Source organism: Rhopilema esculentum, chromosome 21 (genome assembly GCF_057945365.1).
Source record: "Rhopilema esculentum isolate cy_ngs chromosome 21, ASM5794536v1, whole genome shotgun sequence".
NCBI lineage: Eukaryota > Metazoa > Cnidaria > Scyphozoa > Rhizostomeae > Rhizostomatidae > Rhopilema > Rhopilema esculentum.
This window is the reverse complement of record NC_142835.1, coordinates 1,834,394-1,847,032: the sequence shown is the minus strand read 5'-3', so window position 1 is coordinate 1,847,032 and position 12,639 is coordinate 1,834,394. Positions and strand designations below refer to the sequence as shown.

General features: G+C 36.2%; 2 protein-coding genes across 3 annotated transcripts; one reads left to right on the top strand and one right to left on the bottom strand.

The window, feature by feature from the left end:
- The first annotated feature begins 209 nt into the window (after positions 1-209).
- Positions 210-5,475, top strand: LOC135684784 (uncharacterized). 2 transcript variants are annotated; one of them, XM_065200440.2, is made up of 5 exons: positions 210-379; positions 2,015-2,356; positions 3,071-3,161; positions 3,655-3,769; positions 4,726-5,475. In XM_065200440.2, the coding sequence occupies exons 1-4, from the start codon at positions 298-300 to the stop codon at positions 3,731-3,733; spliced, it is 594 nt and encodes a 197-aa protein (XP_065056512.1). In that variant the 5' UTR covers positions 210-297; the 3' UTR covers positions 3,734-3,769; positions 4,726-5,475. The 2 variants fall into 2 exon arrangements, with proteins under 2 accessions (XP_065056512.1, XP_065056514.1); XM_065200442.2 differs by having other exon boundaries at positions 212-379; positions 3,655-3,715.
- Positions 5,476-6,089: 614 nt separating this feature from the next.
- On the bottom strand, positions 6,090-9,767 carry LOC135684786 (transmembrane protein 218). Its single transcript, XM_065200444.2, has 3 exons — positions 9,477-9,767; positions 7,070-7,178; positions 6,090-6,876 (listed from the first exon to the last, which is right to left on the bottom strand). The coding sequence occupies exons 1-3, from the start codon at positions 9,581-9,583 to the stop codon at positions 6,730-6,732; spliced, it is 363 nt and encodes a 120-aa protein (XP_065056516.2). The 5' UTR covers positions 9,584-9,767; the 3' UTR covers positions 6,090-6,729.
- Positions 9,768-12,639: the final 2,872 nt, after the last annotated feature.

The window sequence follows — 12,639 nt, the reverse complement described above, 5'->3', positions numbered from 1 at the left end:
TAACCAGGGGGCTGGAGCTCCCCCCCCCAATAATTGTCAAACTGTAGTATACGTATTTCCTTTATGACAGTGTATTGAACAGTGTACGACGGCACGGGTAATGAAGGTATCACGGTATCGTAACATCTCCTTACAAGCAGGCGTACACCGTTCGCGGTTTAAATGTCTCTTTACGGGTAACGTCAATTCAAACTCACTGATGCTTGCTCTACCGTGACAACGAAATAACGACTGTAAATTTCAGTGGTTGTGATGTTAAAGAAACAGAGTGTTTTGACCGAAAAATAGGTCGAAAAGATGCTAGAAGGCAGGATGCCGAACAGAAATGCGATGAAATGGGCTTTTGTTGCTATGCTCTTTGCTAGCTGTTTTGCCATCGGTGAGTTGCATCAGAATTTCATGATTTGACCAGAGAATAAGATAATTGACCTAATGGTTTGTAATTATAAGATCCAAAAAACTAATGAAAGCATCACATGTTATTGACTAATAAGGTCAGTTGCACATAGGTTTTTAAGACTTGAAAATAAATCTTTATCTTGTCTCGTTCATGAAATACTTGAATTCCTCTCGGACTGAAATCCAAGCAAACATAGACACGCTTAGTGTAAAAAATTAGTGAATTCAAAACTAGTATGAAAGATAATCGTCATCATATTCATAAAAAAGACAGTTGTAATTAAAAAGCCTTTGCTATGTATTTGTAGCAAAATGATTGCAAATCAAATCCATTGATTTGGTTGCAATACAAGGTTCTTTTGAGGTGCAACGATAACTGACGTGCGTGGCGTAAAATCATACTTGTGTAAAATCATAACCTCATATTTATGAAAATCATCACTCGTGTGAAACTGTGCGGCAACTTTTTGATGCTACTACCATTTATGGCTTGGAAAATGCTGCTTAGACGCAAAATTGAAAAGCTAAAAAATCTTGTCTATTTGGCAGTAAGCTACCTTGAATTGTTCTTTTGTTTACTTAAAGTAACATAACTTTGAGTGTCATAAAGTAGAAGCCAGATGACTTTTGACTTTTCTGCTTTGAATGACATTGTATAATCTAACCATAACAGTGTCAATATTATTTAGTGCTGTGTTATAAAAAACATTTTCTCTGGAAAAGCTTTGAGTTTACAACGTAGTCAATTTGATGATATGAAGTTAGTCAAATATTGTGTACGAAACAAATCAGTGTCCAGTGGCAGTACCAGCTACCGTGGCGTTAGAGGGCTAGAAGGCGTAGTCCTGGTGAGCTTTGGAGACCACACCCCTAAGAACTACATTACTGTCAGTGTGTTATTTTCCATAGACAGATATTAAAGAACATCATATACTTCTGCAAAAGCTTGTTTGGAAAAAACAAAATGAGTTTTCTAACACATAAAAAAAGAACGACTAGGATTTGTATCCAGAGAGCTAAACAGTGTTAGAATTCAAAATAGTGTGATTTAGCAGAAATTTAAAACTGTTTATGTTCGTCTCATTCTGACTTCTAATAGTAAGCTAGCATAAACATAAAGGTGTGATTTGAATTTGGTGCATGTTTACAAAACTACCTCAACAGCTAAGTGAACAGCCTCCTCGATCTTGTAGGTCTAGAAACACCGCTAAAACAAGTGATTCTGCCATCGGTCAACATCTTTTAGATAACCCAGATTTTGCAAAACTCTATAATGACGACATGTTTCGGCTAATTGGCAGAGCCCGGCAGTCTTTAATCTAGCAGTTTTGGAATCGATCTACATACAGACGAAAAGGCAGCCATTGTGTAGGGAGAAGGAGTTTGTTTTTTCTCTTGAACCCCAGTTGTAACTTTTCAATAGGCACGCAGCACTGATTGGTCAACATATGCTTGCGTTTTTCTATTTTTCATCGTGTTCTTTCGGACCCTTATTCTGGCATTTTGTACTCTGAGGAGTGTCAGATGAAAAAGCTTAAGTACTATGTTGTGAAATGTTTGCTTTTTCAAAGCCACTGATCTTTTTAATAATACTAGGTAAAAATTTTCATTGCAGATTCGAAAAATGCAACCCATCCTGTTGTCCCTCAGAATGGATCAGCACGCAACCAACATCCAACCTGTAAACAGAGCGAAGTCGAACACAGTGACGTCATACATGACAGGGGACTGGGAAACATCAATCCAAAAAATTACACTTTCCTTGGCAATGTGCCTACAATGAACGATTGCATGGCAATGTGCTGCAGCACGAAACATTGCAATATCGCTTACATGAAGAACAACAGTTGTTTCGGGGTCACGTGTTTGGAAAAAGAAAAATGTATGGTTAAAAATGGCACTTTGGAATCTGGCACAAAACTGGCCCTCATGATCAGAAATGAAATGAACAGAAGAGGTACATGTTGGTTTATATATCTCGTGTAATTCAGTCAGCAATAAACAAAATGTTGTTATGAAATTATATAAGGTATGATGTACTGTTATATTTTAACAGCTTTTTACAATTAAGTCAAATACTCTTTTGACACTCTATTGAAGAGATATCATAATGCTACAGCTTCTAAAACACCATTTCTACCATAAAACCTAAATTACCGATTGCATTAATTACCAGGCTATCAGTACCTGAAAGGCGCTTACCTAGAACAAGACTTCGCCTTAAAATGGATTTTGCTATTCACCCACGTATTAGCGAATTTATTACAAATAGCCTCGTAGGCGCTTTTTCTTCATATATTATCGTTAATTTTCATTACAAATTACAGTAAAACAACAAGATTTTTCAGATATTCTTTTCATACCAGTAAGGTTTGCCATAAAAATATTATGACATTGAGTACTGCAAGAATATCACACAAATGCTTCTTGAATAGCTACAAGTGATGCAATGTGCTGACTTGCAATGTCCTTTAAAACTTTATGTAACAAAAGAGCGAAAATTAACTGAGATAAACGTTAAAAGTCTGCATCGTATCGTCTGGGCACAATTGTTGTTTTCAAAGCAAACAGAAAATCATGCCAAGGTACACCAGAATGAATAACCTCTCACAACTTGACCTGATATATTTTTTAATCTAGTGTTAGTAACAGCATCTCTCCATTTTACCAGTGTACGTCACAGCATATTTGGTCGTTGTCGTGTGTGCATTCGGGGCCGCCCTGGCCGGCACGGTCTGGGCAGTTTTTGTCTTCTACAAAAGGTAAGTGTGATATCTGAATCCCAAGAATTAGGTACATTTGAATCCCGTTAAATCTTTCCCCCGGAAAACCAATACACTAACTGAAACTGACTTTCCATTCCAACTGGATTTTGCTACTTCATTCAAGTCAAAAGTCGTACATTAAAAATTCAGATCATTCCTTTACCTCCCTTATTCAACTGTACTTTAAACGATTTGTACAATCAAGTACGCAATTTGGAAAGCAATTTATCAAGCAATACTTTCTTTGAAACCATCATATAAACATCATAAAACCGTCATGTTTTACCTTCATATAAACGCATGTTACTTGAGGTCCATTTCAATAGAAATACATATGCTACAGTTAAGTATTGACCCAAGGCGGACAGCACTTTCAATAAAATATATATTGGGAAAAGAAGTTAGAAGAAGATAGGGAAAGCATGTGATTTCTCTATCGGATGTTGGAAGATTCCTTCTACTGGATGCTATTTACGTTTGATGTTCACAGGTACTCAAGTGTGCGACCAGGAGACGACGAAGAAGAGAGTGAATTACTGAAGCAACCCAAAGTAAGAAACTGCTATTAGTTTTTGACATTCATGGTGCAGGCAAGAAGGCTTGAGGTACGCCTAAGGGATATCTGACCAATAAACATTACTTGTAATTCTCTTCACCAGCTATAAATAGTATGTGGTTATGGGATTTTTCAATTGGTCAGAGCAAAGAGGGGTACCAATAGAGGGGGGAGGGGTTTGAACTGACTGACAAGGGCCTGGAAGAACAAGTCAACCCATTGGTCGCAGCCTTTATAAAAAACTTAAGAACGTAGCGAGAGACAATGGGAATCTTCAGAGAAAGTTAAAAGGACAAGAGCTCAACTTCGTCATCTGGGAGAAGAGTCTTCATTCTTTAACAGCTTCCTAGTTTTTGCAATGAGAGCAAATATTCTCTGATTTCATACGACTGATGTTGTTGCATCATATGGATCAAGCGTTTGATTCAGTAATCCTGAATAATATCAGTAATCCTGAATGTTTTTCTGCTGATCGTGAACTTTTACATGCTGTAATCATATATGTTCACCTTCTTGTTACTTTTGGCCAGTTAAGGTAACAAGTGCAACAAGGTTAAAGAAACTATTTTCAAGCTGTTTGAATGGGTCAAGATAAAACATTATTCGGATACATTTTTAACTTATTGGAACCAGATAATGTTTGTAGAAGCTCGATGTACAAGGTCTATGTAATGTAAGGCTCAGTTCCTCTAAATGTCGTTCTTATTTCAACATTTTCTACAATTACATCGGTTGATTGGAAACAGGGTTGATTCACTGATAAAATCTACCCTGCTTTGTTAAAATTACATTTAGCCACGCCCCTACCACTTTTTGGAAAATTTTGTCAAGGTATGCTGGCAAATATTGTCAAGGTATGCTGCCATATTGGATAGGTTTGTTCTTTCAATATTTACAAAGAGAGAAAATATGAAACAAATATCTCTTTACGTATTTTCCTATATCAAAGTTGGCGAAAAGATTAAGTTATGCTTCAATATAATTGAATTCCTTTTTCTTCTTCAGGTATATTGAGCTGAAAAGAAAAGACGAAGAGGCAGCGACAGTTTCGCCTTCAAGGACTTGTTTTTGATTGACGTTTAGTCTCTTTTCCAAAGCTGATGAGATATATACACGAGATCTCCCGGCTTGCTGTGCAAAGTTATGCTTTTACAAGCTAATTCAAGAGATACAATCAGATGTCTCGTGAATAGCGCGATCTATAGCATGCGAATAGCATCTGTAATCTGACTGTATAAGGAGACTTGCCAAGTCCACAATTAATATCTTGTAGAATTGAAAACTAAATTTGTATACAAAACTTGAAATTATGGTATATGAAGACACAGACATAAGCCTAGAAAGTTATGGCTAGAATAAGTTAATTTCTGCCATAATGTGTATAGAATATCATATTTTTAGTTTTTGCAATTACTAAAAACAAACCTTGCTATGGACAGAAGGCTTACGACCTTTTTCCAAAGAATCACAACCGTTTTCATGTTTCTAAGGAACGACTTTAAGGCAGAGAGCCAGTAACTTGTGCATTTTCTTCCTTATTTTAAATTAGGCTTTTCCTTTTCCTGGTACTTTACAATGAAAAAGTGAAAAACCAAAGGCTTCACATAGTTGTGTTTGTGCAGATAAGGCATTTTGAAATGGCATCGAAATATATATTTGCTATAAACGAAATATTTCATATTGAAACAAACGAAACGTTTAAAACGTAACAAAATACACCTTATTTTGATTTGGTAAATTATTAACGCAGTTTAATGGCAAAAATGAAATACATAAAGAATGTGACTCTTTCTTCAAATATGTCTCTTTGTTGTTCGTATATTCAGCGACTTTTATGGAGAACAATGCTCAAAATAGGACAACTTATGGTCATATATAACTAGGATAAGTCATGAGAAGACAATTGGTCATTTTGTCTTCTTCAAAGTAAAATTGCTGTAGGGATAAACACAATAAAAGAACATGAAATTCTTAAAACTGACTTTTGCGAATGGATCTAACTAAGAAAGTGATAATAAACTTCTGAATATTTGCAAAAGCGTCTTTTCTATAGATAAGGTATTTTGGCTATACTTTTATGCATGTTTTTGTGAAAATTTTGTAGCATTCTCAAAATTTATCCAGAATTTTCTGAATTTTCATGCCTTTTAGTACTAATACTTACTCTGAATCAAAGCAAAGCCATTCAGATGAAGTAATTTTAAAGAGCAAGATTAAAAACATAGCCTTTTCCAAGTCAACATATTTGCAGCTGACTGGAAAATTATATACAATCTATAATGGAAAGACAAAATACATAAAAAAGTACACCTCAGGACCAATGTTAATATGCAAAGAAAAAAATAGTGAAAAAAATAATGACAAGTGAATCTTTTTCTTTCCACAGAAACATTCTTGCAAAAACAAAAAAATATGTAATGTCACAGATAAAAAGAGTACACAGGAATAAATTTACATGAACTAACCAGAATAAACATTCGCAAATCTAGGCAAAAAGCACACAAGGATAGTGTCTCTTTTAAGTAAATTCTAGGGTGGGCTTTGCAAATAAATACTGTTAGCTTGTCAAATCATAATATCTATCTTGTCTCTGTGACTGGGGAACAAAGATAATGATGAATATGTGCCAAATATGGACAACATACTACTATTTAAATGTGGGCCATGCTAGATCAATTGGACAACCTCAACCAGAGACTGGAAAACAATGGAAATATAAATGAAGGCCGCAGTAATTTGAAGGGGCTTGAAACAGACTTTGGACATTGGGATTCCAGCTGGATTTAGCTGTTCAGTATTTAGAACATAAATTCTAAGCATGGAAAGTGTAATTCCAGCAAACAACCAATTTGCGATGTCTCGTATTTTCAATAAGAAGATTTGAAAGCAGGCAAAACAGCTGCTTTAAGCTAGGAGGCATGTTTCCTTTTCAAGTTCAGTTGCAGTTCTTTTGTGGTAAGCATACAGTGCTCAGTAGATTTATTGATATTCCACAGAGTCAGTACTTACTCAAAATGAGTAGATCCTTTTGGCAATAACAGCTGGGGAGTAAACAGGCTCAAGCCAATGTTGAACAAGGAAGACAAAGCCAATCAGAGTGAACAGGCAGATGAAAGTAAAGAGCACAATTCTTGGGATCCAAATATTATCAACATTCTGAAAAGAAAACACACTATCATTAATACACAATTTACTCAGCTATTCTTAAATATTAAGCTAAGCCTTTAAATTATTTTGGATGAAAAATTCATAATAAACCTAATCTGACACAATTGACTATTTCCAATCAATTTCACAAAAACCAAATCAGTGATTAAGAGGAAATGGTTATCATCAGATAAAATCAAACCTGTGCTTGCTTCTTTGTCTGTAGTTCTTCATCAAGACTCTTTCTTGGGTAGATTATCATCACAATAGTTGTTATACAAAGGATTAAAACAACAGGAATTGTCGCATTTCTAAAAAGCAAGAAACACATTATTAAAAACAAACTAAGACAAGCAGCATTTTTGATGCACTAAGAAACAAAAACTTTCTGTTTCAAAGACTGGATATTCACAGAGCTTAAGATCTGTTAGAACTATCAACCAGTATCTCTGAAACTAATTAAGTAGTGAACAGGGGGTGTAGCATGGGGTGTGGGGGTGATTTGTGGGGGGGGATTGAACTTGTCGGTAGATTTATAATTTTGAGAAAAGAATTTTATGCCAAATGTAACAAAAGAATTTCTGTTGGTAAAATATGGTTTTGCATCTCTCAGCCCCCCCCCCCATCCCCAGCGAGAAAGGTAACCCTACACCACTGGTAGTGAAGATGGCATTAGCTAACCAATTGGCCCTGGACACTTCTTGACAAAGTGGGGACAATAACTACTAGCCTAGTCTAAATAGTTGGGAGCTAGCTATCTAAATGGTCTCTAGCTGAACTGAGTCTAACCAGCATTTACTCAGCTCAATGATGTGTATAACAACTACCAAACAGGAGCAGATTCCCTAATCTTGCCTCAAAAATTCCATTCAGAAAATCACTTGTTCCATACTAAATATGCTCCTTGGGGCAATTTGTATTAAATTTTCGTTGTTTCTAAAAGACTGAACACTCCAAGAACAGGCTGAACACTCCATGGACACCCCAAGAACACCCTAAGAACAAGTTATTAAGCAGCTGAACACCCTTTAAAACATATCAAAATTGGCATATCATTTGAAAAATAATTTGATCGATCAATTAAAATTAATTTTGGGGTGGGAAAGGGTCTAATGCTGTTGATGTTGTTACAACCAACTGTTGTTTTGCGCGCCAACTAGAGAAACAAGCTCCCAGTGATTTGGTGAATATCAGATATCAATTTTTAGTCCTTACACTTAAGATGGGAATCTGAAGCCTAAAAACAACTCAGCATATCTATAATAGCAACAATATTGATTTTTTTTGTAATTTTGCAACTGACAATGACCACAGCTGTTACGCCGCGGAAGTCAGGACAGCATAGGCCCGTTCCCTGACCGCATCGGAGAAAATCGAAGATATCTCAAAATTTGAAAAAGCAATAGAGAAGCTGTTTTTTGTTTTGAACTCGGCATTAAATTCTGTACTAGAAAGTTGAAATAGAATTCTAATTGCCTTTCAGGGTTTTTTACAAAAAAATGTGGTTTCCCTGAATGGGCTTCCCGCGAATTTCTTTAACAGAATTTGTCTACGGTACCACTGCCAAAGCCAACCAAACAAGGCTAATTGGAAATATTTTTGTATTGAATTCTCTGAAGAGGTAGAAAATAAAAGAAAATAGCATTTAATTATTTTTGTTTTAATTTTTTTACCTTCAAATTGATATTTTCATCGCTCCTGACGGAGAAGCCGAAGAGATGTGCACTGCGAGGCGGCCTCGCAGCTTTGAGAATCACTAGGAAAACATTAAGTTTTAGGCCGACCGGGTCGTCGAAAATCAGCTCGCGCTTCCACAGACGGGCTTATTTTGCTAGAAAAACATACCAAAATGACTCTTCATTTGTACGAGAATAAATTTTTTGGGGTGCCCTCTCAGACAGAAAAACCGTTGACATTCAAATTTCACGCGAGCGCACAGAAAGCTGATTTCTAACTGGTTTCCACCAAATGCTGACCAGGGCACCCCACCAGGTTTTTAGCCTCGTTTTTAATCTTATTCATGCAAAAGAAATGAAGTATTTATCGTCTATCGTTTGGAAGCGCCCGAGAAAACATTGAGGAGCACTTTGGCCTAAAATCGCGATCGCGTCGGAAATTTACGAAAGTGGTGATTCTTTAAAAATCTTCCCCTAAAACCTGATAAAATTTAGCAAACAACAAATAAACGAATGAAATAAACAGAGGATGGTCTTTGTTTTAAAATTATTTGCAATTTTCTGCAATAAATCTACGATTTTATACTTAATTTTGAAAATCATTCAATTTTCGAAAGTTGCGTGTTGCGGTCTGTTAAATGGCAAAATATTGGCTGTCCTCATTTCCCCGAGAACAATAGGCGTAACAGCCGTGTGACATACCGATTAAATCTAGTATGCAAAGACAATTTCAATAAAATATCTGACGTGTGCAGCTGCCACACTTTTCAAACATTAAGTCATCCTTCATAAAAAAAACCTCATGTATTTGAAAAATAATCACAAACATATATCGTTGCCTCAGTTCCTTTCCATTTTAGTTAGTCAATACTAAGAGTTGTATTTAATAGGAGTGATGATTAATGAGCGAAGTGAAAATAGCTACGTTCTTACCTCAAAGACCCTCCTGTTCTCGACAACAAGAAAACTACAAAAATGCCAATAACCCATAACACTGTCAATGAAAAAAGTCCGGAACCAATACCAAATACGAGTGCCATTTTCCTGAATCAGCTAAATCACAAGCCGCTGGACTTTTTTACAAAATAGACGCTTGTGACACTTGGCTTCAAGATTTAGCCATTTTTCGAGATTTTGCTAGCTAAGGACATGTGAAATTGCCACTTCCACTCACAACCATAAGATTTATGCGAGACAGGCAGCCATATTGTTAGCAACAACAACATAAACACAGTTACAGGGATCAAATGAAGGAAGTTTCCTTAACATTTTGAATCCGGCGTAGGTGGACAACAAACTTAGTCGGTGTGTTGATGCTATCAGGGCAGGGACCTGGGGGCATACACAAATACGAGTGACACGACTTTTGTTTTGTAAAATCGTCTGCTCTCTGCTCAAGGACGAATTTAGGTCGACACCCCACAAATTCTGTGTTCTTTAGTATATTTTGCTTTTATTCGGTAAAAAACATTTTTTGGTGGTCAGAAGTTACAAAATATTGCAATAGTTCACTTTTTTTATCTTCTTTACCTTGAGGTTAAAGGTTGAATTTTTTTAACCGGGCGTTTCCGTCATTCTTCATTACTCTGGAGGGTGTGGCACGAAAGTCCAATTATTATCTAACACCCCCCCCCCATCCTTGCTGCTTAAATCAGCCCCTGTCCCTGTTGTTAGAGTTACAAAGAGGAAAAGGGAGAGAGGAATAGGCATGTCTTAATAGTATTATATTATGTTTGAATTTGGACCATCATGTTGCCTGAAAGAACATATGCAATATTTCTCAAACAGGAAACTGAGGAGGAGCGGGAAACGAGAAATCGGGAAAGCAACAATAAGACACCAAATATATAGTTTTATCTGAATACCTGTCATTTTCATCACCTGAACCACTCTAGAATCTATGAGAGGGGCTAAGCAAAAAATCAAATAAACTTTCCAAAATGCCAAGAATAATGAAGATTTCCTTCGTTCTCTTTCAAAATAGCCTTTTTGACAGTTTTACTTCTCGATATAAAATTATATCAAACATAATAATAATAAACGTCTTACTTACAGTTGGTGTTAACTGATAATAGCTCGTACTCTTAAGAAAAGTGAGCTAGTAAAGCCTAATCTAATCTAATTTAACCTAAATACACCAACACATAATATTTATAATAGACAGCATATTATGTAATCTTATCCTTCACCAGTCAATGTTTTTGCAAAAGGAAGCTATCGTTTCACTGCTCTTTATCACATCTGGTATGCTGTTTCAGAGTATGCTACCCCTAAAACATAAGGACTTCATGCCAAAAAAGTGTCCTTTATTCTGAGATTATATCTGATCTCTCTTCTCTGGAATAGTTCAGACAAAAGTATAGGATTCTCATGATATAGTGTTTTGTAAATCTCTGTCATCAGTCTGTAAATTCTGAACATGGACAGTTTTTTTCATTGCTTCTAGCAAGTAGATCATTAAACAGTGTATCGCAGTTATGAAACAAAACACGTAGTGCTCGTTTATGGATCTTATTGATCTTATTATTGGCACCTTTTCCACAGAATATACAAATCAATGGGCAGTATTTAAAATTTGACATAATAAACGAGTTGTACAGTAACCTTTTTTGAGGTTGTTCAAGATATCTTGCAACCCTAGAAGAAGCACTAACACTCCTATTTGCTTTGATGCACAAGGATTCTACGTGAGTATCAAATTTCAATTTTGTGTCAATCGTTATCTCTAACAGATTATATTGGTTAGTGTGTGGGATAACTTTCTCGTCGATTTCCAAGCAAAGCTTGCTGTCTTGATTTAAACCCATAAACGTTAGTTGGAATTTCGATGGGTTTGCAGCCATCAAGTTAGAATCGAACCATTCTAAGGTACTGCGTATATCGATTTCCAATCTAGCTATAAATTTTCTGGTCACAGGCGAACAAGTTGTTATCGTCAGCAAAGTTGCATATTTCTGACTCTTCAATGATGTAAATATTGAATAGCAGAGGGCCAAGTACTGAGCCTTGTGGTACACCAGATGTGATATCGAGCCACGAACTATAACTAGAGTCGAATCAAATTCGCTGTTTACGGGAAGTGAGGTAGCTGTGGAGCATTCTTAGGCTACCCAAGCTTAAACTATAGGCCTCTAGTTAAGCTATAAGGAGATCATGGGGCAGACAATCAAAAGCTTTGGAAAGGTCCATGAGCACTATTCCGACTATACCACGTTTGTCTAGACACTTGCGACATCGTTCAATCAACCTTACCAGGGTATCTTGTGTACTGTATTTCTCGCGAAAACCATACAATAAGTCTGATAGAAATTGGCTAATGTGAGGTAATATTTGTTTTGAGAGAAATCTTTCATAAATTTTCGAGACAGAGGAAAGAACACTGATTGGTCTGTAATTGACTTCAGTCGTGGATTCGCCTCTTTTGAAGAGGCGAGACTTCTGCAAGCTTTAAAATGTCTGGAAAGACATTCATATCTATTGCGTTGTTTATATGATATGCTTTCTCCTTGAAGCAAATATTTGAAGCTAATTTTAATTTATCAGTAGGTACAGCTCCACAAGTCTCTTTAGATGCGTTAATCTTTAGAGTTTCACTGAAAACCGTAGAAGGGTCTATGTGTGAAAATACAAACTTTTCTCGTACATTAACCCTACCTTTAATCCTTAATATACGAGGATAGTTTGAGCATGCTTGTATACAGATTCGGACAGGGTCATCCGCAGTTTGCAAATATTCGTTTGCTACCTTTGCAATCTTTAGCGTGTCGGTTACATTTGCAAAGTAGCGATTGAAATGCTCACTAATAGCCTGATCGTCTCGAATTATTTAGTCGTTCTTAATCAACACAATGTTTTACTAACTACGCCACTATCTGAAAACGTAGGTTTAAGGGTCTTATAGAACCGTTTGTCTATTGTTGAGGTTGTATTCAACCGTAATGATTTTCCCGTCACATCTCTTATGGACTTCAAAATTTTATGTCGTCATAAAATCTAATAAATTTTCGCGGACTAAACCCAGCAGTTGCGTACTATGAAAGGAAGATGGAGACACTCGCAAATAGTAATAAGCAACAACACCCTTTTTGGCAAGTAG

Bases quoted from the DNA above. Each gene is read 5' to 3' on its own strand.
- LOC135684784 (XM_065200440.2), top strand. From the start codon at position 298: ATGCTAGAAGGCAGGATGCCGAACAGAAATGCGATGAAATGGGCTTTT. The intron at 380-2,014 runs GTGAGTTGCATC...TTTTCATTGCAG, and splicing joins TGCTAGCTGTTTTGCCATCG to ATTCGAAAAATGCAACCCAT. The intron at 2,357-3,070 runs GTACATGTTGGT...CCATTTTACCAG, and splicing joins AAATGAAATGAACAGAAGAG to TGTACGTCACAGCATATTTG.
- LOC135684786 (XM_065200444.2), bottom strand. From the start codon at position 9,583: ATGGCACTCGTATTTGGTATTGGTTCCGGACTTTTTTCATTGACAGTG. The intron at 7,179-9,476 runs GTAAGAACGTAG...CTTGCTTTTTAG, and splicing joins AGAACAGGAGGGTCTTTGAG to AAATGCGACAATTCCTGTTG. The intron at 6,877-7,069 runs GTTTGATTTTAT...TTTTCTTTTCAG, and splicing joins AGACAAAGAAGCAAGCACAG to AATGTTGATAATATTTGGAT.